The 25,711-nt window shown below is 34.3% G+C and overlaps 1 protein-coding gene across 2 annotated transcripts in view; it reads left to right on the forward strand.

Moving 5' to 3' along the window:
• Positions 1 to 25,711, forward strand: part of MARCHF1 (membrane associated ring-CH-type finger 1) — a 150,770-nt gene that overhangs the window by 59,190 nt on the left and 65,869 nt on the right. For both annotated transcript variants that reach the window (XM_066317632.1, XM_066317633.1), the window contains exon 2: positions 3,294 to 3,433. In XM_066317632.1, the coding sequence (XP_066173729.1) occupies positions 3,332 to 3,433 (102 nt within the window). In that variant the 5' untranslated portion in view covers positions 3,294 to 3,331. The remainder of the gene's footprint in view (positions 1 to 3,293; positions 3,434 to 25,711) is intronic.

Raw genomic sequence — 25,711 nt, forward strand, 5'->3', positions numbered from 1 at the left:
AAAATTGATTAGATAAGCTAGGTCTCAATTTAAGAATATGACATAGTTGACAGTTTGCAAACTTGAACAAACTATAAGTTCTAGGAAACTTGGTTATAATATAATGTCTAATACTCTAGAGAGGGGTGCTGATTCTGCGATGACGTTTTGAAAGAGCTGCATAGCTAAGTTAAATGACAGCTCTATTTTTTTCTTTACAGGTAGGAAAATGCATTTAGATGTGCATAATTTGGTTTACTCTTCCTGTAGTGCCCTAGAAGCACTTCTGAAATCAGTCATTAATAAACATGACATGTTTGAATTCAGAGTCTTAGGTACACCTAGTGCCAAGGTGTTTGTGCATATCCAGTAGCTGTACAAGAAAGCTGGTACCATTATAGTCTTGATTGGGTCATCATTCTAGGTGTCAGCTTAATAATTTTTAGGTATATGTGCTTGCTTTCTGTTGGTCTCTGCATTGTTTTTAATGAGGCTAGAACATCAGGTATTTTATTAGGTATTATACAGGTATTTTAGTTGGTTGCTGCAGGTATCAGTCAGGAAAAGAAGACTTCTCTAGCTTGATGGCCTTCCGTGCTATTTTAATTCAAAGCTGGACTAAAAAATTGGTCCTCTCTTTGGAGGGGCAGAAGGTACTCAGCACTTCTGATGATACAAAATTTTACAGGTAATCATCACATTTGTATTTGGAAATTCATTTTTTTCCCTTGATTCAAAAGAACCAGTAGTTCTTTTGAACTATCTATTTTGAACTACCACAGCAGTATGATATTACTGTACTTTTACAGCTGCTGATACAATCACATATATTCCAATATGAATTTATTTATTTTTTAATATAGAAGTAATTTTAAAACCTGAGGTTGAGTTTCATATTTGTAGAATGTTTTAGTGTCATCATGTTATTATGCTGTGGCTACGCTGAATTGTTCTTGTGGAACACAGCAGGCTGGTTAAGAGAAGCCAGTGGCTTACTTGTGACACAGAAAATAGCAGAAGCTGTAGAGATGTCTATTGCATCCAGCCCATCAATTCGTGGTTTTATTCAAATTAGATTAATTGATTAGAAGTCACGGCTTGGTAAGACTCAGACAAGAGATACATAATGAGTAAGAGTGACTGTGTTTGTCTTAGCAGAGCTCAGTATTGAAGGCTATTTGTATTTCAGTATTCCTGTAGCTCTCCTCCTGGAGTATTTTGGTGGTCTGCCAAATCATGCAGCTGGACAAATACCATCAGTTTGGTTGCTGTTGGGAATCTTTGAACACAGAGAAAAAAATCTTAGCTTAGATAAAGCACAGTGTGTTTTGTGTTCAATTTCCTGCTGTTCTGTGATAGCAGTTAGATTCTGGTAAGGATTGAAAAAGCATAGCCTTTGTTACCTGAATCTGATTATGCTTCTGAATTAAGCATATAAATTCTTTTCTCTTGCTAGATTTGTGAACTTCTTTAAGAGATACGCTTTTATTTCATACAACCGGCTAATTTTTAATACATCATCTTTAACCTCCTAAGCCCCTATTTTTTTTAGCATTGATACTGTACAAAATGATCATTAATTGTGTGTCCCTTTGCTTGGCTAAATCATAAGTAAAAATTTTCTCACCTTAAAAATATGAATAAAGTAATTTTATTTTTTAAACAAATCTAAAGATGATTAATTAAGATTGTTTTCAGGAAATTTATTTGTGTTGGTTCTTCAGGTGCATAAGTAAGAGCAAAGTCCTTCTTGCAGTTATGATCTGGACAGTGGCAGTCATTTTGATTGCTCAGGGCAAAAAGAGAATTGCAAATCTTCCAAAGGGTTCTTAACATCAAGAAGACCAGAGTATGATATATATGTACTTATATTCAGATGATTTCTTGTCTTCACAAGTACAGGCACTATAGAAATGATTGATTGATCACTTACTGAGCATGATTTTGTATCTCATGTTAAGATTTCAAGAGATCAAAAAATTGTAAAAATCAGTTAATCTGTTGTCTCACTTGCCTAATTATCTCCAGTACAATAAAGCTAAGGCTAATTTCAACTTCTTCCTATCAGTTCCATGACGTTGTGTGGGGAATAGAGCTTTGCTCATTTCCTACTTTGAAAACTATATATTAATGGTTAAGTGTAGAAATGGTAGAGCTCTTGTTATTCAGGAAGGAGTTGTAGTTTGTCAGACTCAGTACCTGGAAAGATAAAAACTGATGTAAATATATGCATAATTTGTGTCCTGCATGGAGTTGTAATGCAGAAAAAATAAACTTAACTTACAAGTGCATAATACTCAATGATGCTGCATGGTGCCATGGGAAGTCTTAAGCATTATTATCTTTATGTTCCAGTTTTATTCAGTCTAGTGCTACCCTTATTTGGAGTACTAGGCAGTCAATCTGGTAGGTTAATCTTTCTGTCTATTATGTTTCATGATTCTACAGAATAACACATTTTAAATTGCAATAGGTTACAAACAACCAGATTAGAAGTTGTGTCAGATGTTTAGAATAAAATTGCTGAAAGTTGTTTTTTGTAATTAATTAGGAAAGTTTTGCACTGAATACCTCCATTGCCAGCTTCAGTCAGGAAGAAAACTGATTGTGAAATTTGAAACATACTTATGAAGGTTTCTTATGCTTAAAAGCATGCTTTATTAGTGCTGCATTTCCAGAATGGTAGTGTTACTTAAAAGGTATTTTGTTATTGTTACAAACTAAAAGTAAATTAAGAGGCAATTTGCAGTTGGCACATAGCATTTATTTCTGGTGTGCCTGCAGTAGTTTTTGCTATTTACAACACATCTTAGTGTAGCACTTCAGGATGAGCCAGATGTTCTGGAGTATCTGGGTATAGGTACATACAGGTTTGTGTGTTTTCACACTGTCTATTTGGGTCTAATATCTGCTACTGCTTTAGGGCTACTTCTACTTTTTTCAGTGAATGTAGGGGTTTGTATTGAAGTGTTATATCGTTTTTGGGATGGTGCTAGTCTCAGAGGTATTCTATAATAAAGTCTCTTTAAAATAACACTTTTTAAATTAAAGTTACAAATTGAAGATGTAACATGGAGGGAAGGCGCTGTGTTTGCTAACACTAAAATAGTATTAATGCATGTAATGTGTGCAGAAAGTGCATGACTCCTTTCTAACCTTTATGGTTTAGCACTTTAGAAAAACATGTTCTTTTAAAAATATGTTTATTAGCTTCTTCAGATATAACTTAAAATCTGTTTTTAAAGGCATGCATCCAGACATGCACACAATGAATTCAAAGTGTCAATGTTTCAGGGAATCTAAATTATTTTCAGAATTTCAGAAATTGAGAAGGGATAAGTGGAAGGAGAAAATGTTGGGCTGGTGCCAAGCGATAGCTCGTAACCCTCACAGACTTCCAAACAGCACAAGAACACCCGAGGTCTCAGGTGATGCTTCACATAACTCTACTTTGGTGAGTGAAAAGTTGCATTTTGTGGTGGTGGCATGCTCAGATAAGCTTGAGAGATGTTTTTAATTTTTTTTTTAATTGTACTGTTTGCTGTTGCTTGTATTTCCTCCGTGCGTGAAACTCTTTGATACAACATCTGTTTACTCTTTCCATTTGCCTTTTTTTAATCTTTTATGTTATGCATGGTTCACTCTGACTTGCATGCTGTGTCTATAAATCAGTATTGATGTTTTGTGAATGGTAAAGTCTTTAGGCAGGAAATGACTGAATATGGATCACTTACAATCTTTGTGATCTTAATCAGTGCAATGGCATTTGATCTCTGATGAATACAGCTGGACTTTATCTAAAGACACCTCATTTGCTCTTTTTTCCTGCCTGTAACAGAAACAAAGTATCATGTGTCTAAACTTGTGTTAGCTGGATTTTAAAATTATCTTCGTGTATTAACCATGCTACTGCAAGAGATGGTTGAGTTTCTGCATGCAAAGCTGTTGATAGTAGATGTTCAGGCAATGAAAAGTTGATGGTTTACATGGGGGAGTTAAAATGTATCATATGAAACTGAATCAAGTTACTCATGGATAAGAATTTTAATCCCACAGTTTTTTGTTGATTGAAATAAAGCCACTTACATCAGTAGACCTGACCAGGTGAGTAAGAACTGGTACTTGTATGTAAAGGCTTTCAACTGCACTGTCTCTAAGAGCAAAAATTGTCTACTTGTCTGCTTGTTTTATTTCAATTGACATTTTCAGGTACAGCAAGAGTGACTATTTTAAACATATCCAGTTCAATATGCCTGCTCCAATTTCATTAATGAGTGTTAAATAGGCACTATATTTCCCTGTACTAAGAAACATGAGTGATCAGGAGATACTGCACTGTGGTTATTGAAACATGGACAGGATGACATCTAAGCCAAAAGGTGAATAATTGTTCCTAACCACTGAGGAAATGTGGTAGTCCAAATGAAGAGACAGTGGTCTGCTTGAAAGCTGTTGAAGTTTTGGTGAAATAAAGCCCCACTTAATGTGGCAAAATTATAGTGTTCAGAAATAAATTATATAGAATGTAAGTTTCTGCTCCAGAAGGGAACACAAAAAGGCCTTAAAAGCTGCAAATTTTATAGTTTATTGTATATATCCTAGAATATTTTTTAGCTCACTTTCCTCTAGAATACTTTACTTTCAGAGAAATAAAAGGAAATTAAAAATCAATGATTCAGTGAAAAAACATGTCAAGTATATTATCCCCACATTTAATTACCAGTGCTCTTTTATTTTTAAATTTTATTTAATTGCTTTTAGTATTTAGCTATTAATAGTAATAGGAGGGAGCACTTAAGGAATTGGTATATATGGAAATTTGCATAGTTTGGTTTCTGCTTGACTGCTATTCTACAATTAATTTGGTTTGATATTCATGAGATAAGCATTCCAATTCAACAGATGGGATTTAGAAATAATGAACTGGAAATACAGTTCAGAACTGGTGAGACCGTAGACTTAGCATCTTTTAACCCTATTAATATTAAAACTTGTTCAAAAATAACTTTGCCTGTAGACTGCTGCTTAGTTGATGAAGTGTGTAAGAAAGCCAAAGAAATAAACTACTGGGGAAGATACTATGTGTCATTTAATATCGTGGTTGGCTGTAGAACAATAATCTTCACAACAGGAAATAAAACAATAATATCTCTTGAGGCCTGCCAAGCTTCCTTTTCATTTTCTTTGCTTCCCACTCTCTCAACCATGACTTTTTCTATCTCTCACATCTGAAGAAAATGATAATCAGTATAAGCTTTTGCTGGCAATGTCTTTCCAGTTTGCAGGATGTTGACTGAAAATCCTTATTTCACTTGTGAACATTTTTAATCTGAAATTTTGTTTAAAATCAGTTTTGATTTTGCTTAGTAGTCATTGCCTTTTCAATATTAAAAAAAAAATCCTGGCTGGTCTTGAGTGAAGATACAGAGTTTAGTACTGGAAAGTGAAAAATAATGAAACAGCAGAAAATAAAGAATATAGCAAATTATTTGTTCTAAGTGTACAAAGCCACTTCTGATGAGCTATTCAAGCCCCTTGGTGAATTAAATTTCATTTTGCAGTGCATTGCAGCTCCTCTGTGAATCTGATCCCTTTAGTATGGGTTTATTTGGTGAGTCTTGTGCCCATGTGAGTCTGTGTCATGAAGACACAGCTCTTTGCTTCCTTATTCTGTAGATGACAAGTCTGGGTTTGGAAGGAAGCAAAGTGGAATGTAGATTGCTTTTTTTTTTTTGGTCTCTGCCATGTACACTTCTGATTCAGCAGAATGTCTTCTTTATCTCAGAACATCAGCTAAGGCATTAAAAAGTACTTTCCATTTAAAACAAAACCCCGAAATGGGCATTTCTCAGTGCCACTTTTCCAAATGAAAATGTTTTGAAAATTGCAAGCAACTCTCATTAATTTTTCACAGAATCGTAGAATACCAGAATGGAAGGAATCTCAAGAATTATCTGGCCCAGCCTTTTTTGGCATAAGCACCATATGGACAAGATGGCACAGTACCCTGTCCTGCTCAGTCTTAAAAATATCCAGTGTTGGGGACTCCAGCCCCTTTCCTTCTGAGATTATTTCAATGGCTCATTGTTCTCATTGCAAAACATTCTCCTTTTGTGTCTAATCAGACTGTGTGCAGAGTTTGCCCATCTTGTAGCCATTATTTCTTGTCTTTTCCTTGTAACTCCTTGCAAAAGGGAGTCTTCATCTTCTTTATAGCCACCCTTGAAATACTGGAACACGATGATAATGTATCCCCTAAGCTTTCCTTTCTCAAGGCTGAACAAACCAAGTTGTCTCAACCTATCCTCATGTGGCAGGCTTCCCAGTCCATTTTTATGGAAAGAAATATTTTTCTCTGTGTGAAAAACAGAAGGAAGCATATAGAGCAGGAAGCAGGTTATGATCATAAAGAAAGTACTTTATTCATTTAGCAAGTAAATGGAATGCTGAACAGCATGGAGGGAAAAAAATACAGGAGAATTAAGCTCATGAAAACATTAAAATGTATTTAAAGAGTTTAATAAAATCAGTTGCGCCATTTCATTTTATTTGATGTTAAGATGTTCTAGCTTCATCGAAATTAAATAAATTCTGAAATATTTTAGCAGAACTCAGCTAAGGATTCTTGGAAACATTTTTCCATTGTTGTTGTTGACTTAATTATAAGAATATCCCCAAACTTTATCACCTTAGTCTACTTTATTTGAAGATTGAAGTTGTTGTGTTCAGTTTTAGGTGACACTCTAGCTTCTTGGTTCTGAGCATACCTTGAAAGTTTTGAATCATTCTGTCATCAAAGGAAGCATAAGTTCTCAAAAATATTGTTTAATATTGCAGTTTATTAGATTTGGGGGTTTGTATTGATACTTTTAGATTCATAGTGAGTAAGCCTTTTTTTATTCTCAAAACAGTTTCATATAGTCAATTAACTTGGTGTAGTGGAACATAAAGCTGAAATTGACTTTGCTTCTCTGGTAGAAATCATCTCTTTATCAAGCTAAATTTATTATCAGTTTGTTTCTGTATACATTGTTTCTAAACTTGGAAGATTCATCCTTTGTAATTTTCATATTTTTAGAGACCTGTAATACAGCTTTCTCTTTTCATCATAGTTTCCATGTTCTCATGGATATCTTAGAAGGTCTTGTCTGTTCCTGCTTCAGTTTGAACAGCAACGACCAGTTTTGCACATTATTTCAGATTAAGCTTTCTCTTCCTAACAATTGTAACACTACTGCCTGTCCAGTAGCACATTTATCATACTGCATTGATGTAGAATCACTTTATTGATATTTTTTTGTAGCTGCTGTTTTAGTTTTGAGACAAAACCTCTAGACTGTGTTGACTTTTATTACATGCATACTATATCAATTCAAATTATTAATGCTCTTCTATCTTTTTCTATTCATCAGGCAATATGCAGATTCATATCTTTTTCATTTTTCTCTTTCTCTGGTACTTTCTTGAATTGGGGAAAGAATATAATGGTTTTTTCCTTCACTTGAAAAGAATCTAGATCTTGAAAGCTTGTAATTTTATGCAATAGTATTTGCAAAGTTTTTGTCTTCTGAAAAGATAATAGATATAATTGAAAATAAGAATTTTAAAATTATTTCTTTATTAATCAATCTGTGCTGACAGTATCTATTTATACTGTGATTCTATAAGCATGTGTATGTGTGGGGAATTCAGATGATTTTGATGGGAATATGTAAGTATGTATTAACATTTATAAAGCAGTTTGCCTAGAAGCAGTTCTCTGTCTGACTGTTTCTCTGGGTCCTAATTCAAACTTAAGCATTATTATAATCTGTGTTTGCAATTGTTATTTGCAGCCTCTTCTGCATAGTGCATGGGCTGGTCCTTAATTCAGTACACCATGTGAAGCAAATGAAGCTAATGGCACATGAGCACCTATTTAGTGCTGAATTGTAGTCATTAGTACAAACCACTTTTCCCTGTTGTATTCCAAACCAGAATTATAGATGAATATATGTGGAAGTATAGTCAGGTGAGTAACTAGATTATTTGTGTATTTATTATATGCAAATGAAATGTAGAAGTCATGGTGAATGATCAGTTTAAATCTAAGGAAGGATTTCTTTTTATGTGAGCAAATGATGCCACCTGCTTCTCCAAGATGAAGTAAAATATGATTATGAATGATCTGTTTGACATAAGTAGATCCCGTGTTGCCACATCTGATTTTTGACTGAGCAAGCTAATAGTAGTTGATGGTCATTCTGAAATCCAGTTAAAAAAACAAGGAAAAGTAGGAGTTTTTGGGGTTTTTTTGCTGTTCACCCTGACAGACAGCTCAGCCCCTCACACCTGCTTTCTCACTCCATCAGTGGGATGGGGAAGAGAAGCAGAGGGAAAGGTGAGAAAAATCATGGGTTGAGATAAAGACAGTTTAATAGGGAAGGCAAAAGCCATACATGAAAGCAAAGTAAGGAATTTATCTGTTGCTTCCCTTGGGCAGTCAGGCATTCAGCCATGTCCAGGAAAGCCAGGCTCCATCGTGTGTTACTTAGGAAGAAAAATGTTACTCTCAGTGTTTCTGCTTCCTCCTCCCCCTCCTTTCAGGTCTATAGGCTGGGCATGACACCATAGAATGTGACTTACCTCTCTTGTCAGTGGGCATCAGCCCTCCTGGGTATGTCTCCTCCCAACTCCTTGTGCACTCCCAGTCTCCTCATTGGTGGTGTCGGATGAGGAGCAGAAGAGTTCTTGTTGTAAGCCTTCTTGGCAAAAACTGAAACAACCGTGAATTATTATCACTGTTTCCAGCAAAAATTGAAAACATAGCCCCATATGAACTACATGATGAAATTTAATTCTATTCCAGCCAAAACTGGTACACGTCTTCCTCCAGTGATGATACAGTGAGTAGATGGGATTTAATTGTAGGTTATGCTAACTGTGTCAGAGTTGTAGTAGTGTAAGAATGCTTTATCACTAGATGGTTTTTAAAGGTCCTGTATAACCCTAACCGTTCTTTAAATCAGGGATATTTATCTAAACACCTAAACTTAATTTCAGAACAAGAAAGAATTCTTCATCTGAGTTTGAAGTGTTTGGCTACCTGATTTTCATCAAGATAATGTAATTTCTTGATGAAAATCCTGTGAAATAGGGTACTTCTAGGTTTCCTTTTGTACTGCAAGCCTTGAACTGTTAATCTGACAGGAAGTGATGTGATGTTTAAGATCTGTATTTTAATTTAAGAAAGCCATGTAATTTAAAACTCAAAAACTAGATGTGAGAAAAGAGTAATTATCTAAGAATATGGAGTTGGTTTCTTCTGAATTATCTTATTTGTATAATCTTACTAAGTAGATTTCATGAATGAGACTGCAGAACTAGCTAGGAAATCAACAACACCATACCTACAAAAGTCTCTATAGACACTGGTTTTAAAAATTTAGTAGTAGCGTTAATATAATAGCCAAACAATGTGTATCTGCAAGTAAGACTATGGGAGAGTGAGATTTTACAGAGAAATTCAATTTTAAAAGGTGCAGAATTGCTCACCAGTATAATAAATTACATGAATTCCCTAAATATCTGTTCCTGTTAAAATTACGAGAACTGCTCCTTGTACTGTGGGTGTTTCACATCCTTCTGCACAATGCAGCATGCTTTCCAACAGGGCAATTGTTTTATCGATGCACTGCTTTACAATTTACAGGATCAACCTAAGCTGTCAGTGACCTCAGGTGCCATGCCACCCCAGGCCAATCTTGTTGATTTTCCTTATATTTAAAGCCAATTAGCAATTGTAACCTTGGTTACCATCACCTTCGATGTTCTTGCAATGAATGTGTTAGTAAGGATATAAAGTTGTTAAAGAGTTCATTTGTGTTACTTTTCTATGCATGCATAAACAATTAGAGCAGAATAGATGTAGGCTAAAGCTTTTGGGTAAGTCTCCCCAAGTCTCATTTAATTATTTTAGAGTGAGAAAGATCTGGTCGAGTTTTTACATATTTGACCAGTGAATTCAGTTAGACTTCCCCTATGGCAGGCTTAAAATGACAGTCTTCACTTAAAGAATTTTCATTTTGCTTTTTCTAACAAAAAAAGAAGGCTAGATGAAAAATTAATAGTACTTTGAATTTGTATGCAAAAGGATAACTTAAATACAGCAGAAAAAAAGAATAGCTTGTCTGAATTCTGGGTTCAATAATGCAATAAGGTTTTTATATTGTCATTAAAATTATTAATAATATTATTGGTATTGTTATACTGTCATGTTTTATTTAGCTTTTTAACTCAAATTATATTTCAGTTTTTTAGCTGTTAGGTTTCTGCATTTAATATCACTGAAATTTGCAATAAAATTTTTTCTCCGAAATTGGTATAAGAAGATATTGACATAAAATGTGTTAAACGTCTGTGTAACTGTTTGAATAGGTTGTATTCAATCCTTTATTTTTCCCAGAACATTTCATACATCTTGTGTCTCACAGCAACATGTGTTCACAAGACTGGTTCAAATCTATTTAATATAAATTATTTATAATTTGTTTCCTTTTTGTATAATTGAAGCTCTCATTAATCTTTCACTTAGGGAAAAGGAGCATGATTTCAATGTCGAATTTAACACCTAATAATTATTTTTAGTTTTGAAGATGAGAGCTGTGTCTGACTCCATTAGACTTGTTCACATAATTTTTGACTGAAAGTTTGATAGATTATTTTTCTGGCAATTTTTCATACGTTCATAAAAATATTATATTTAGCCTAAAGTATGTAAAACTACTGGTTATGCGATGTGAAGAGTTACAGATACTGAAACAAGAGGGAACTGCCAGATCTTCATTTCATTTCTATCGGGCAAATGAGTTCTTGAAAATGAGAAAATCAGACAGAGCCAAGTAATTAACCTAAGTTTTTTATAAGGTGAAATGAGGTATTCTCATTCTAGCTCAGTGAAGCCTTCAATTCCATCATTAACTGAACACATACACTGTACTGGAGAAGTCAAGATGATAGGAAGCATCAAAGAAATGTCTCTGCTCATTCATTTATTTCCAGAGTAACACCAGCAAGAAAAGCTATGAAAGCATATCATGTTATGAAAAAAAAAGAAGGAAAAAAGGTAGTGGTAGAAGATAATAATTCAACTTTATCTTGTTAAAAATCTCAAGGTAATATGAAATGTTTAATATTCCGTTTCCTGAAGTTCCCTAATATTTGTATGGTATTTTGCTGTCCAGTACTACTTGAATTACAAGATCCAGAAACAGTTTAAGGATAAGCTCTCTACTGTGCTGACTACTGCAGTTTGTATAACTCAGTCCTATAAACAGAAATATGTATGCCTAATTTATTTAAATAGATACCATTTGCATGCTTGCAAATATTTGAATATATGCATGTAAGTTTGTGTAGTGTCTCTATATATATATGTATATATTTTTGACCCTACTAGTTTAAATTTCACCTAATCCCGTAAGTTTGTGCAGTTTCTGCAGCAGGATTCATTCTCGGTCTGAAGTGGTTTGCAAGGTAATGATTACTGCAAAATATATTCCCAAATATATTCTTAAGAGGAAAATAGGGTTGTACGTGCACACCTAGAAGCCATTTCACACATTCATATTACTACATAAGTTTTGTTACAGACAGGTGGAAAAAGAGGTGAGTAGCAAAGCTACAGGGAGCTGTGTATCTCCCTGGATGCATCCCTAATGTGTTCTTCTGCTCCGTTATCCTCACTGAAAGGCTTCCCAAGCCTATGATGGATTTGGTGTTGGTTCTGTGTCCTGGGAGGCTCTGCAGTGCAGCACATCTCTGCAGCTGCGCTTCTGCTGCAGCGCCGAAGTGTCGTGGATCCATTTCAGCACACGTTCAGCACTGTGTTCCACCTGGGCTGTGGGCTGGCTTTCCTGCAGATAATGAACCTGCACATATCAGGGCTGTCATGTGAACACCTAGCCTGGGTAGAGACAGCTTGAGTCCTCATTGCAGCTCTCCATCTTTCCTTTTATCTGATAGAGGTGTCTGTGGCATAGAAGATTAAGTAGGGCCTCTTGAAATCTGCAGCATGTATGATTTCTCTTTTTTTTTGATTTAGATGGAGAACTGAGGTAGAATAGGGTCTGGGGAGATATCAGACCTTGAAATAAAAGATAACCTTTATAAGCAGATTCTTACAAAAATACGGTCTGGGGAGTCTCTGAAATCTAATGTCTCTGTTTTGTATTGTCACTGAATACTTGCCATTGCAGCTGGAATTGTGGTGTTCCCTTTAAACAAAAAACGGCAACAGAAAGTGCAGAAGCAGAAAAGGAATCATAATTATTGTGTAGGTTAACGCACTGACTTGTGTTGTATGTAACTTCCATCTAACTTTGTAAAAGCAATTTCGCCTACATTATTTCAGCCTCATTAATGTGAACTAATGAACACCTGAGATGAAATTTCACTCAAAATAGTAAGGTGCTTCAATCTTTTGAGACAAAAGGTGTTAGACTTACCCTGGTTGATAGTGGAAGGATTTAATAACTTTGGATAATTAATACAAGGAAAGAGAAGAAAATATAGCAGAGGACCTAGTTTTTCTTAAGATGAATCAATAGACAGGCTGCAGTTTAGTGTTTGTTCCACAGGAGATGGAGATAACTGGTTGAACCAGGCACCCTTCTGCAATTTCAGAGCTGTTCAAATATTTGTCTTAGAAATGCCAGTCCTATCAATTTCATTAAAATGAGTACGTGGCCAAAGATGGCCCTGTGTGGATTCTGACCATAATCATTTGTGTTGACTCTGCTGACTGAGAAAGAAAGCTGCTTGTGACCTTGTTAGGCTAATTACCTCTGGGGTTAATCTGTTATTCCCGCCCCCTGGCCGTTTCATAAACTATGAGATGGGTGTAATAGGTTAAGGTTAAGAAGGGGAAATTTAAACTGAAGGAGAAGAGCATAATCTTGCCAATTACATGTCTTAGGTTGCTGAGTGACTTTGTGTAGGGGCTTACAGAAATCCTGTGTCTGTGATCCTTGAAATTAGGAATGGAAATGGAAATATTTGGTATGATATTTTTGTTAGCTTTTTTTCTGTCTCTGATTTTCTGTGCATGTAGGTCTTTTCCCTCTTTCTAAAGGAAGTGCACTCTAGCTTTTCTTGCTCTACTAATTCTTTAGAAAAAATCAGGAGTATGAAAGGTACAACTTCTGTACTAGATCAGTTGACTATGACTCCTCTAATAACTAATCATCATTTAAATAGAAGTCTTAGGATTTCATCCTTTGTGAAGATCTATTTTTTCTGATAAAGTGTCAATTTTCTGTTTCTGTGCTCAATATTTCATTTTTTTCTATTTTTCGCATTGACACTGACCGTATTTACTTCTTAACCCTGTAAGTTGCAAATTATGTAAGAGAGAGCTACACCAAGTGTACCAAGTGTAGCTTTCAGCATTTTTATAGCTAAATCTTAAACACTAGTCCTCTTTAATGATGGATGGGGAGGAAAAAAGTGATTTTTTTTTTTTTTTACTTGTGACAGTTTTATCTTCTCTGTTGTTTTAGAGAAACAAAAATTTATGACGTACAGCATAATCATTATCTGACAGAAAGATGAAAAGCATGACAAAAATTAAGTTCATAGGTGTATTGATATTACAGAGAGGATGTCTTTTTTTCTGTTTATTTTCTACTTAAGAATAAATTATACAGGTAAATTTTGAGAAGTGTTTGTTGTTCTTAGATTTAATATAATATTTATTGCATGTAAAAGAATCATGTTTCAAATTGCAGTGGGATACGCTCACATGTGTATTCTGCACTTTTATTATTCAGGCTGTATATGCCTCATTCTAGCAGTATGTAAATGCAATAATAAATGTATTTTGAGTTTTGTTGCTAAATTGGAATACTGCATCTTTTTACTCCACTGTGAGAGGGAAGAAAAATTTTCATCCTATGCATATGTTGGATTTTTTTTTTTTTTTTCATTTGGGTTGGAAAAGACCTATAAGGTCATCGAATCCAACCATGAACCTAACATTGCCAAAATGGAAAGTTTCCCAAAACAACTAACTTTCCTGTCAGTTTGTGCTATTCTTCTTCCTTGGTATTTACTAGGATACTAAATAGTAGTCCTGGAAAGACTTCGGTTTTGTTTAAGATTAGGATTCTAAACTGTGTATGAAAAAAAAACACATTAAAATTTCTTTTTTGAAAGTGTGGTTAGATATAAAATATTTGAATTGAAAATGACAAATTATTTAATTTTTCTATGAATTTTTATTCCTCCCACAGAAATTAATATGGTAGGTTATAGGAATTTTGCCTCCTTTTGTTTCCTGTGTTAAAGAAAGGGGAAAAGAAAAAGGTCAGAAATGTGAAGGAACAAATACTGAGAGGAAAAAAAAAAAAAATTGAAGGACATAGAAGATTATATTAATTCTGTGCAGTCCCATTTCACTCATCCTGGATATGATTTGGCTCCTCACATTGTCTAGAGAAAAATCTGTTGTAGGGCTACCTTTAGTGTAAGTCAGTCAATAATTAGTGTTTTCAGTATAATCATTGGAAGAAATATGTAAAGGAAATATGTAAATAAGGGATAAAGGTGTATTGTGGGAGAAAAAGTGGTTGTAGATGAAGCTCATTTGCTGTCCAGGCCATTAGTTTGAACTTGTGTTCTCTGTGAACAGAGAACCCCCCCAAACAAGCAAATGAAAGAAAACTCCCCAAACCTGAAATATCTGCAGGTTTGTTACTTTTTGTGTTTCACAGAGAAGCTCTTGAGTACAGGCTCTGACTTATGTAAGTTTGAAGGCAGGCAGAATCAACTTAGGTGTAGTGAAATTTACGGTAATGAGGTCACTGAGCAGAGGTGCATTGATGCTGCTCCATCTAATTACAAACTCATAGTAGAGGAGGACAACAGCAGCAGTGCAGGTGCTTCTGAGAGCTCCCAAGGTACTCTTTTGGTAGTGGGATGCATCAAAACTACATATATATATTATATATATATATAAAAAATTTTACCTATTTGATGTCAAAAAATTGAATTAATTTTTGTATTATGGAAACTTGGGTTTATTGAATTGTATTTGATGTTTGTTTTCTCTGGGTAATAATATTCCAGAATGTGTTAATTGCTTCATGTAATCTTTGTAATCTATAAATATTAATGCTTATGAAATGTTAATTACAGCTGATAAAAACAAAATGCAGAAAAATGAGCTATTCAATTAATCAATTTAAATTATAATTGCATGAATAATTACTTAATTGTCAAAACATCAATAATTATGTTCGTTTAACTACAGTAGTATGGAATAGGTTGAGTATTTTATGTAGACTAACTATGATTTCCCTTTAATTTTGTTGCTGTTGTGGGTTAAGGCCATTTTATTTAGAACTGAGATTATAAAACGCTGAAGGTCTCATCTTGTGAATAGCTGGTTCAAGACACTGATGTCAAATTTCAAGGAGTGCTAACATTCCAGTACTTTACATGTCTAATTGTGCTCCCTATCTGAAAATCCTGGTCTGTAACAAAAGGAGTATTTTCATGTGTGAAGATAAATTTTGGGTTTAAGTCATTGTTTTGGGATTTCAATAAAATGGTGTGATTTTCAGGGAACCAACAGAAGTTATATGTTTAGAATACCTGAAGTGATGCATCTCGGAGTTGATGTTACTGACATCAAGGTCCTACAGTGGATTTTTTTTAAAATAATGAGAGGGTGATTCAGACAGGAATTTTTAATTCTTATTACTATTTTTATGTAAAGGAGCGAGAAAATGGAATGAGGAAGATAATGGAGGAAAAAAGGGAAAAACGTGAATACAAATTTAAAAAAAGGGAATGAAGTATAAATACAAATGTCAACCCCACTTTGATAAGTATCTTGTATGATTCTGACTTCACTTGTTCTCAAAAGAAAGTTTGTTTTCTTCCAAATGCTTTATCACACCATAGTCACAGTTCAGCTTGGCTTCTGCAGTAAGCAATATCAATTAGGTGAATATTCACTGTGTTGACATTTCCAGTTAAGTGTAGTTTTAATGTTCTGTGGGTGCCTACCCTTTTGGCATGCAAGTATGTTTAAAATACAGTGTAAAAAATATTCTAGATATCTGTCACTAATCTGTTGTTGTTGAAGGTCTGTTCTAAGGAAATGTATGTGCACCATCATTGACAGGAATCACAAGCAGTCATCTTGCTCTGCTTTAGTCGGAACATTTGTTTTTGCTGTTTGATCTTAAATGTTTCTTGAATGCATGTTGTTGCTAATGTTTCTTTCTCAAAATAGACATAGAGAACATAGAGTATGATGTAATTAATGTCAATGTGCTTTTTGGAAACCTTTTTCCCATGGATCCAAAAAGTGATTAAAATAAGAAGAATTCTGCTAAGTGCAACATTAAAACTTTGCTTTAATGTTGTAAGGGACCTGAAAGTTTTTTGTGTAACATAGACAAGAAGTTTTCATGTAATACATCTCCATTTATACGGTTGAATGAAGAAATGCTAACTACAGTATTGTCTTAAAAGTATGGTCTCTTCTTCTTCAAAAGAAAAAAAACCCCTCCTTTTTATATGAGCTTTCTTAATGAGTACAGACATGAAAGATTTTTCAACTCAATGTTTAGATTTTGAAGAACCATTTGCAAAGACCTAGTTTTTAACAATGTGGGTTACAGTAGCACGAGTTAATGCATTGGTCAGTTGGTGCCTGACATGGAAAATCTGCTACTTTATCAGCTTTTCAGCATAAGATGTGCCATTACTGTGGCAATTCTGTTTATTTAATCTCAGTTCAAAGTGGTTGGTAAAGCAGCTGGTTTCTTGCAGGTAAGAATAAATGATTGAAAGCTACTTAGTTTTCTAGGTGAGAAATTTCAATATGATCTGGCTATCTATGTACTTAGTTTTGGGAGGCAGTTAAGCACATAAAGGCCAATCAGAATGGGATCTGTGCATACCTGCATATTCTTGCATTCCACAGTGACTAGCACATTATCTGTATTAAAAGTGTGGTTTGGAGCCCAGCATGTACTTTAATTAAACAACAACCATAAAAAATTCACTGTGAGGAAAGAACATCTTTTGTTTTTTGAGTCTTTTCTTCTTTGTTATCTAGAGATTGCATGATTAGGAATTCTGTTTCTGGTCCATTGTCTGGAGGTTTTGTGTTCTGTTTTTCATTTTTTTAAAATTGGATGGTACAGGTAGACTCTTTCTTAACCAAAATATATATATATGAAGGTGGAACAATATCTGAGTATTTTTTTTTTTCACATTTGAAGCAATGTAGTGGGTTGGATGAGACTTGACCTGTATGCTTTTTGTTCTAAATGGAGAGGTTACTAATCCAGTATATGAATTTTTCTGATTACAAGTTTTTATTTTGCTTTAATACAGATTGCCTCTTGCAGAGAAATAAGCTAAAAAGCATTTTGACATGCTTGCAGACTTGCAGCAATAGCTCTCTGGTAAAGTAAATAATTTTTTTAACTTAATCTGTTGGAGCTTCCGTTAAAAACCTAATGTATTTACTTGAATTAAATGGAGTAATGCACCTTTGAGTGTTTTTCTGCATTATTTTATTAGATACAGTTTAAAACCAAAGGTGAATCAGGTAGAGTCCATGGGATAAACTCCTATTATGGCTCTATGTAAAATAATAAGCAAAATGTATTTCTTTTAATTCAGTACTGCTAAAAACAAAGGAAGACAGTTCTCCAGTGCAGCTTAGTAGCGTCTGGTTTTCCCTGCAGGTAGCAGTGTCTACTTTGATTCACAAAATTTTATATTTTTTCCAAATAACTCAAACAGCTTACCTATAAAACAACAACTGTGTTACCACAGAATTGTCAGTGGTGGTGTAGACATCCCTCTTCAGACAAACTGAGCACTTCTTTTAGGGCTTTCTGCACACTACCACAGTCTCAGGTTTAGTGCTTAGACCCCTTGGAGTCTAAAAAATGATAAAACCAAAAACATGACGTAAGAAAACTGAGGATCAGTAACTTGTGGCACACAAGAATGATGTAGAGTTTTGCAGTTTGTTTTAGTTGTTTCATAAATCTTTCATTTGCCTTGGACTGATTGCAGGCACCAAGAAGTGTAACTCCTTCAAGATTTATTGGCTGAGTGTTTACATTATTGCATTAGCCATCTCAAGCTGCTCCAAGGACATTACTACTGCTAATATTACTGGTTTTATTACTATTATAATTATTTACATAAAATAGGAAATCAGAATGTTTGCATTATTTTTCAATAATATTTGATTTATAAATGTTTTGGAAAGGATGAATATTTCCATATCAGACATGAGAATTAAATTACTGCTAAATTTTCTGTGCCATGAGAAAGAATAAGAAGAGAAAATACATTTTACTGTTGTTTTTTTTTTTCTGAATGCTGTGTGTAAGAAGTATTATATATGAGATACTGAAAACCAAGGGGTTTACATGTTCACTTCTTTCCCCTTCAGACCCGATACTAAATGAAGCCCAAGATGCAAGACTAAGAAATGTCAGCTTTTTAAATACATTATTTAGAAAGCTGAGAGTGAAAATCTCAACTATTCCCATGCATTTGACCTGTAGGTTATCTTTAAAACAACATAAAAATAATTAGATTCAGCAGGATGTCTGTGAATAATAACACGTCTGCTCAAGAAAGCTTATTAGTTTTCTCTAATAGCCTTCCAGTCACTGCCTCTGGATTTGGATGTCTTGAGATTGTTATATTAATGGAAACAGTGTAGTTGAAACTGCTTGGTAGTCCTCAGTGAAGCCTATGCTGTCAAGAGATGTCTGTGATGAAACTTTCCACAATCATGGAGCTGTTTTTGACATTTCTGCAAGTGCTTTTTTCGTGGAAACGTATTTTTTTCTGTTGTGTTCTCTAAAGCTCACCTTTTGAACAAAACCATGAATTTTGCTTTGTCTTATAAGAAGTAAATTTATTTTTAATAGAAGTTGAGTAAGTGTTGAGATCATTTTTTTATAAAAGTTTAAAAAAAAATATTTGAAGTCCAGATTTGGTTTCAGAATTGTTCTAAGTTCTTCTATAAATAGTAAAAACTAAAACCTTTTAGCCATTTTGAACTTGAAAGTCATGTCCAGAATGTGCTACATTGCCCCTTCTGATTTCCTGTTGTTCCCCATCCCATCTTTTCCCACCCAGTCTCGGGTGTGCACAATCTGTCTTCCCCAGATCTAAAGGCCTTGGGAGGGAATTACTGTAGGATTTGGTTTTCAGATTTCAAAGCCTCAGTAATGGACAGCACAGATATCTTTGGGGGGAGGGGAAAGACGGGGAGGTTTTGAACACAATTTTCTATAATTTTTCCTTTCATTTTATAAACTGTATATAATTTTTCAATATATTTCAAGTCCCAGATATGATGTTTTTAGGATTAATACATTTTTAAATGAGTCTCCCTTTCAATCAAAGTTTAAATAGTAAATATTAGAAATATTTTTGTTCTGATTTGAAAAATCTTGTTTAATTTCAGATTAAAATAGATTTGGGCAAAACCAGTATGCCTGAAAACGCATTGTAGAAGGTTCAGTAATTAAAGATACATAGCTGATTTTGATAGAGTACCTGACTCTTTCTTACCTGAGTAGTCCCTTTGTTTGCAAGATGGTAATTATATTAATACTTGAGCTAAGATGAGAAATCTAACCAAATGTTCATTTTAGTGCTGTAGGAGGACATTTTTTTCAATGGATAAGGTACATAAACATGTTCATAACAATATTGCTTAGCCATGTTTTGTTTAAAGTGTGTCTCCAAAATACATCTATGCATGTGAACTGAGGGATGAGAAAAGCTAAATATACTTGGACTTCCTGGAAGTACTTGTAATTTTTTATTTATTTATTTTTAAAATTCCTTTTCCATATTCCATTTATCTCACTCCATGCAGTAGCAATGAGCACATTAACAAACAAAATTACCCTTTCAGACTCCCATGAGCTGTGATCTTGTGAGATCTTGTGGAATGAGTCTATCTGGTCCTAATCAGTATTTTAGAGACCTTCAAGGAGCAAAAATGTAGGTCTGCAAAACAGATTGCTCCTCTGCTGTTAAGATTTCTTTTCTTTTTTTTTCTAGAAGATTTTATTCTTGTGTAGTTTTTAATGTATCTTTTTCAGGTGCCTTGTTCTGAAAATGTACGTCCTGAGACTTCACCATTCATCACTCAATTCCTGGACAGCAGTGACATTACATGTTGTTCTACTGAGGAGTGAATAGAGCTTTCAAATAAACACATCGGAGTATAAAATATGAAGTAATGTACAAATATGTTTGTAATTAATATTAGGTTTACTTCTTGCTATAGCTCAAGTGTAATATTTTTATATGAGGCTGAGTATGATACAAAATAAGGCATACATTGTATTTTGGTATTAAAAGATGTTTCAGTGTGGCAGCAGTTGATATTATTCACTGTGCCCCTAAAAGTGAAGTATTGTGCTGCTGTTGGAATTGTTGTGTGTTGTTCTGTTTTGTTCAGGTGTTGAACAATGAATGAATTTTAATTCAATTCAAAGCAATAATGAAATTGTGAGAGCTCTGCATCTCTCTATACCTAAAAAAATGGACATAAAAATAGTCATGTCTCTTTTAAAAGCAACGGATATCTTTAGAAGAATACAAATCTCAATATTTCTGTGACATGCTTCCCAAAACTGAAGAGGGGATAACAAAGGCATTTAACAGCCCATGATAACTGTATTTGCTTTCTTTAACTTCATCAGTTGCATTCCTTTTAATATCTATAGAACATTAAATTTTAAGATTTACCAATTTCTCTGGCAGAATTCCAGATTTAATTACTGGATTGTGTGAAGAACTACTGCTTGTTATTGTTAATGAAATCCCTGGGCTCTTACTGAGATGTACGTTGAAATAAATTGTCAAATCTTACATGGATTTAGAACAAATGCCCTTTATGCCTCTTTCATGAGCCATATTAAAAAAATTGCAAGAGTCCCTGAGGCCTAGCATGTATTTGCTGTTTCTGTACAATTTTGAGACTACTGTGAAAATTTTTCAAAGGAAAAAATCATTGTCACTTACTGATACTATCTTGAAAATTATGCCTTCCACCCCTTTGACAGTCAAAATTAAAGAAATTAAACTCAGAGTCTTTGAAACACCTGGGGGTTTTTTTGAAAGAATGTGGAATGCCTTCGAAAGAATTTCAAGCAGAGTGCTACTCCTAATTTCAGGTTTCCCTGCAGTGGTTTCCCAACCAATGAGAGCAGAATGAAATCTGTCAGCAGATTCATGGGTGCTGAAAATCCTGTTGAATGGAAGAGTGGAGGTGGCATTAAACTGCTCCATTTTGGCAGATGCCACTGTTCACTGCAGCCTTGGTGCTGTGCAGCCTTCATCTTCATAGAGGTTGTCCTTGTGTCACTTCCACCATTCTCTGCAAGGGGGAAAAGAGCAGAAGCTTTTCCAGGGCTGATGACTTGATGGTTGAGGGATTTGAGGAAGGAGGTGGAAGTACTTAAAGTACACTTACTTATTTAGGTCCAGGTGTTTATTTAAGTGTAAATAAAAACTGCTGGCTTTTTTTTTTCTTTTTTTTTTGGGGGGGGGTTATATATATATGTGTCTGTGTATGTATATATGTACATATATGTTACATGTTTTGTATATGTTATATATATATTAGTAAGAAAGTACTGGATGTGTTTGGAAGATGATTCTGGATCAAAATTTAACCAAGACTTTTTAGTTTTTGAAAATGCTTAGGCAGAAAGGTTCTTGGAATCAGGGCAGAATCTCTGGAGGAGTAGTTTGTCCTTGATTATCACTTCTTGTAAACCTTTCTCTGAACACATGCAGGAAGAAGTTAAATTAATAATTTTGTTCCCAGGCTAGTTCTTGGTACTTAGGCACTAGAATTTTTCACATCAGGCGTAATCAAAGGTGAAACTAAAAGGTTCATGATTCTGTTTGAAGACACATCTTTTATGATGCTTATTGTACAAAAAGCATCACTAAAAGAATGATCTTGTGTTCTTGTATCTGTCAGTTCAGCAGGGCAGAATAATCATATGTGTTTCAAAAGTAGTTGATGTGCCTCAAATAACCTGATTTTGAGATGCCTCACCATTGTATATTGCTTATAGAGGACTAGATTCTTCAGCACTGCCTGGTACACTTAGCTAAAAGTAAAATTTCTATTTTGGTATGGGACAGAATAATTTATGCAAACCCTCTGTGATACCTATGCACTGTAACACTTGCTGGGAATTTACCCTTCCAAAGTCTGATCTAAATCTTAGTTTCATTTCAAAGTAGTTGTTTTTATACCTTACGTATAAATATGGGCTGTAGTCTTTTATTTGTCTTTATGATTCAGGCAAACAGGTGATTTACCATACAAACTTGGAGAAGGCTTTATATTCAAAGACTTTACTGGAGTCACATGCTGTCATTGAAAGCTTTCTCACTGGAAAACAATAATTAACATATTTGATGCGATTTTAATGTGATAAGTAGCTAAAAGGGCGGAGATCATGATGTGCAGCTGTGCAGTGAGAAAGGACTGAATGAAGGCTGGATGTGTAAGCAGCAGAGTATTGTCAGACTGCTTCTGAATTCAGGGCTGCAGGTGACCTGTTTAGTTTACATACTTTTCAACTTAATTATTCCTTACTTAGGGGCATGATTTTTTTTTTCTTGTTTGCTAAGCTTGCATAGGCAATTAATATAATATCACAGGGATTTCTGTGATTCATGTCTCGATGTTGTTTTTCTGCCTCTTCTTACTTGTGGAGTGTTTTAATTTGTATACTTGCACTTAAAAGCTTATTTTTTATTTATGCCTTCCGTTAGTTGTGTGAATTTTCTTTTGTATCTTTTAACAGCAACCTCAGAATATTTTAAAATTAAGGGTTTTAAGTGGGATAATAGCAATGAGAAGATGCTTGGGTTTTGTCACTCAGTGTTTAAGCACTTTTGAAACATTCAACCTGTTTTCGAAATAGCTTGGGACTTTCATATATTAGGAGGAATGTTAAATGTGCTTTTTGCTGTTCTCTTTCACACAGGCACTAGGGTGTATAAATGCAAGTACTTAATTAAAAAACATGTTTTTCAATAATTTTGTACTTATGTAGTAATTTCTAGTTCTGTTGTGTGTTTATTATGCTGAAGTGTGCTAGGCTTCATAACTTCGAAGTTAAGATGTCAAGGTTCTTGCTAACCATAATACTACTTCTTTCAGGTATGCAGTAAGGTATTAGATTATAAAAACCCTATTAATTCCAGTAATTTAATGAGCTAAAAAAAAAAGACATTAAGTTCCTGATAGATTGCTGAATATGAACATATGCTGTGTTGTATGTGTATGTTAAAACGTCAACACTGAATTATAAGTAATGCTACATCCAGGCATAAGATCAAATACTTGCAGTTAATCTAATACTTTAATAGTTTAAAAATAACACCCTAAATAAACTGTTTCAGTATATATTGCTTCTTTTTTCCACACTCAAGTAGTTGAAAATAAGCTAAGATACAAATTTCACATTGCTTACATGTAGTGGGAAACCTGCAGTTCTCCCATGGCACCAGCAAGATTATCTATCCCAAATTCCCAAATTTGTCCATGAAAATAAGAAATAATTTTGCCTTATTATAGCCTACTTTTTAAAGCTCAGTCAATACAAGGATTTAAATACATTTTTGAAAAAAATGCAGTTTTTAAAAAGAAAAATTTCAGTTTTGCATAAATATAAACCAAACCTTTTACCAAAAAAAAAAAAAAAAAAAAAAAGCTAGAAAAAGATAAAAATTCGATTGACTAGGGAAATAAAAATTAACTTTTAAAATTAATATTCTTACATTAGTAGCTCTAAGTATGCTTAGATTGTTAGAGTGGGGGGTAGAGTATGTTCAAAGTCTTTTTTTTTTTTTCCTTAAACAGAAATTGACTTAAAAATGTATCTCAGAGTTTTCAGGTGGTGCTCCAGCCTTCTGACAGTGGGCTGGTGCTGGACTCACTATGAACCCTGGTTCACTGGTATGAACACAGCATTCATCAGGAGCATGAGTGTATCTAATCTTCTATTATTTTGTGTGTTTCTGGTATTCCAATAGCTTCCTTACAATTTTGTGGCTGTCTAGCCATGCCCACATTGCAGGGTTCACTTTACTAGTGAAATAAAAGAAACCAATTATGAGCAATTCACATCATTCAAGCTGAGGCTTTACACTGAATGTGTAGATTTGAATTAAAGCTTTTGATGTTGTTACCAAACTGAATGGGAATTTTAGATACTATATTCTGTATTGTAAATCAAGCCTGAATGAATCAAGCACCGGTGGCACCATTGCATTTGGTTGATAAGATAAGCAGAATGCTGAGCAGAGAGAGGAGATAATGCACTAATAGACAAATCTTGACGTGTCCTGCATTGCAATCTGCACCATAACTGGGCAGTATGTATCAGCAGAGCCAGTTCCAGTGCTGCAGATTTGTAACGAATATTCTCTTAAAAAAGAAAAAAAAAATATTTCCTCTATTTAGGGAAGAATAAAATGGTTGGGATATTTTTTCAGTTTCTTACCTCATCATATGCTACAGAATCATGGCAATCTCACATCAGCTGTGGGTATTGAAACAATAGCGGACAATAGCGGAACTTGTTTATTTTTCAGAGACTGTAATTTTGGAATTCTCCTGGGTCAAAGGACTGCTGTGACACATTGGCCACTGGACATGGTTTGATTTGGAAAGTAAAATTAACTTTGATGCTTATAACATTGCTCTGGTGTCACAAGTTAAGTGTCTTTCTCATTTAATTTCTGGTTTAGGTTGGGGGCAATCAGAGTTCTAACAACGTAGCAGATTTCAATTTTTTTAATTGAGTGCTCATCATTGAACCCAAATCAAATGAGGAAATCTAATGTTACATCCTATTACCAGAGCTGAGTAGAATAAACAGAGGTGACAGTTTGGATATTCACCAGATGTGGTATAGCTTGCAACTTACAAAGTGTTACAAAGTCAAAGCAGATGTATTTTAGTGTTTGCATTGTTTATGAAATTTGAATATAAAGTGGTACAGACTTTGGAACAGTTTGTGTTTATAATTTCATGTCAACTGAGCTGACAGTTGTGGAATCATCTGTGAAGTACAGAAATGCTGCAGGGGAAGAAGAAACTTTTCCCCATAAAGTACATATTTTTTATTAATGAATGAATGTGCTCTAGTGAAGTCTCCCTTACACGGTTTTTGCTGTCTAGTTTCTCCTATAGGTTGAACTGAAAATTGTGCTCCCTCAAAGTATTGAGGTAATAGCAAGATGCAAAATTCGCTACAAAAATTTGGGAGTCAGTTGGTCATATTTTCTGAAATCGTGGTATTTAAAAAAGAGCAGACCAGAATTTAGTTTATTTTATAACTTTTAATAATAGCTTCTTAGAGTAAGATTTAAGTCATGGAATTAACTGTCACTTTCAAAAGAGGGAATCAAGGATTCCTAGAGTTATAACATTTTAATGGAAACATCCTACAGGGTATAAATGTTGTGTCATAGCTGGGGATAATAGTTGGTTGGCATAGAGAGTGTTTTGAATAAAAATGTTTCTCTGTATACGAATAGTTTTGTTGGCAACTGTTCTAAGGAAAACTTGGCAAAATGTGAATTTGTTACAAATACTAGTAATTAGTTTTAAAATTTAACAGTAAATTGCTGTACAAGGCAATAAATATTT

Source organism: Sylvia atricapilla, chromosome 4 (genome assembly GCF_009819655.1).
Source record: "Sylvia atricapilla isolate bSylAtr1 chromosome 4, bSylAtr1.pri, whole genome shotgun sequence".
NCBI classification, from domain to species: Eukaryota; Metazoa; Chordata; class Aves; order Passeriformes; family Sylviidae; genus Sylvia; species Sylvia atricapilla.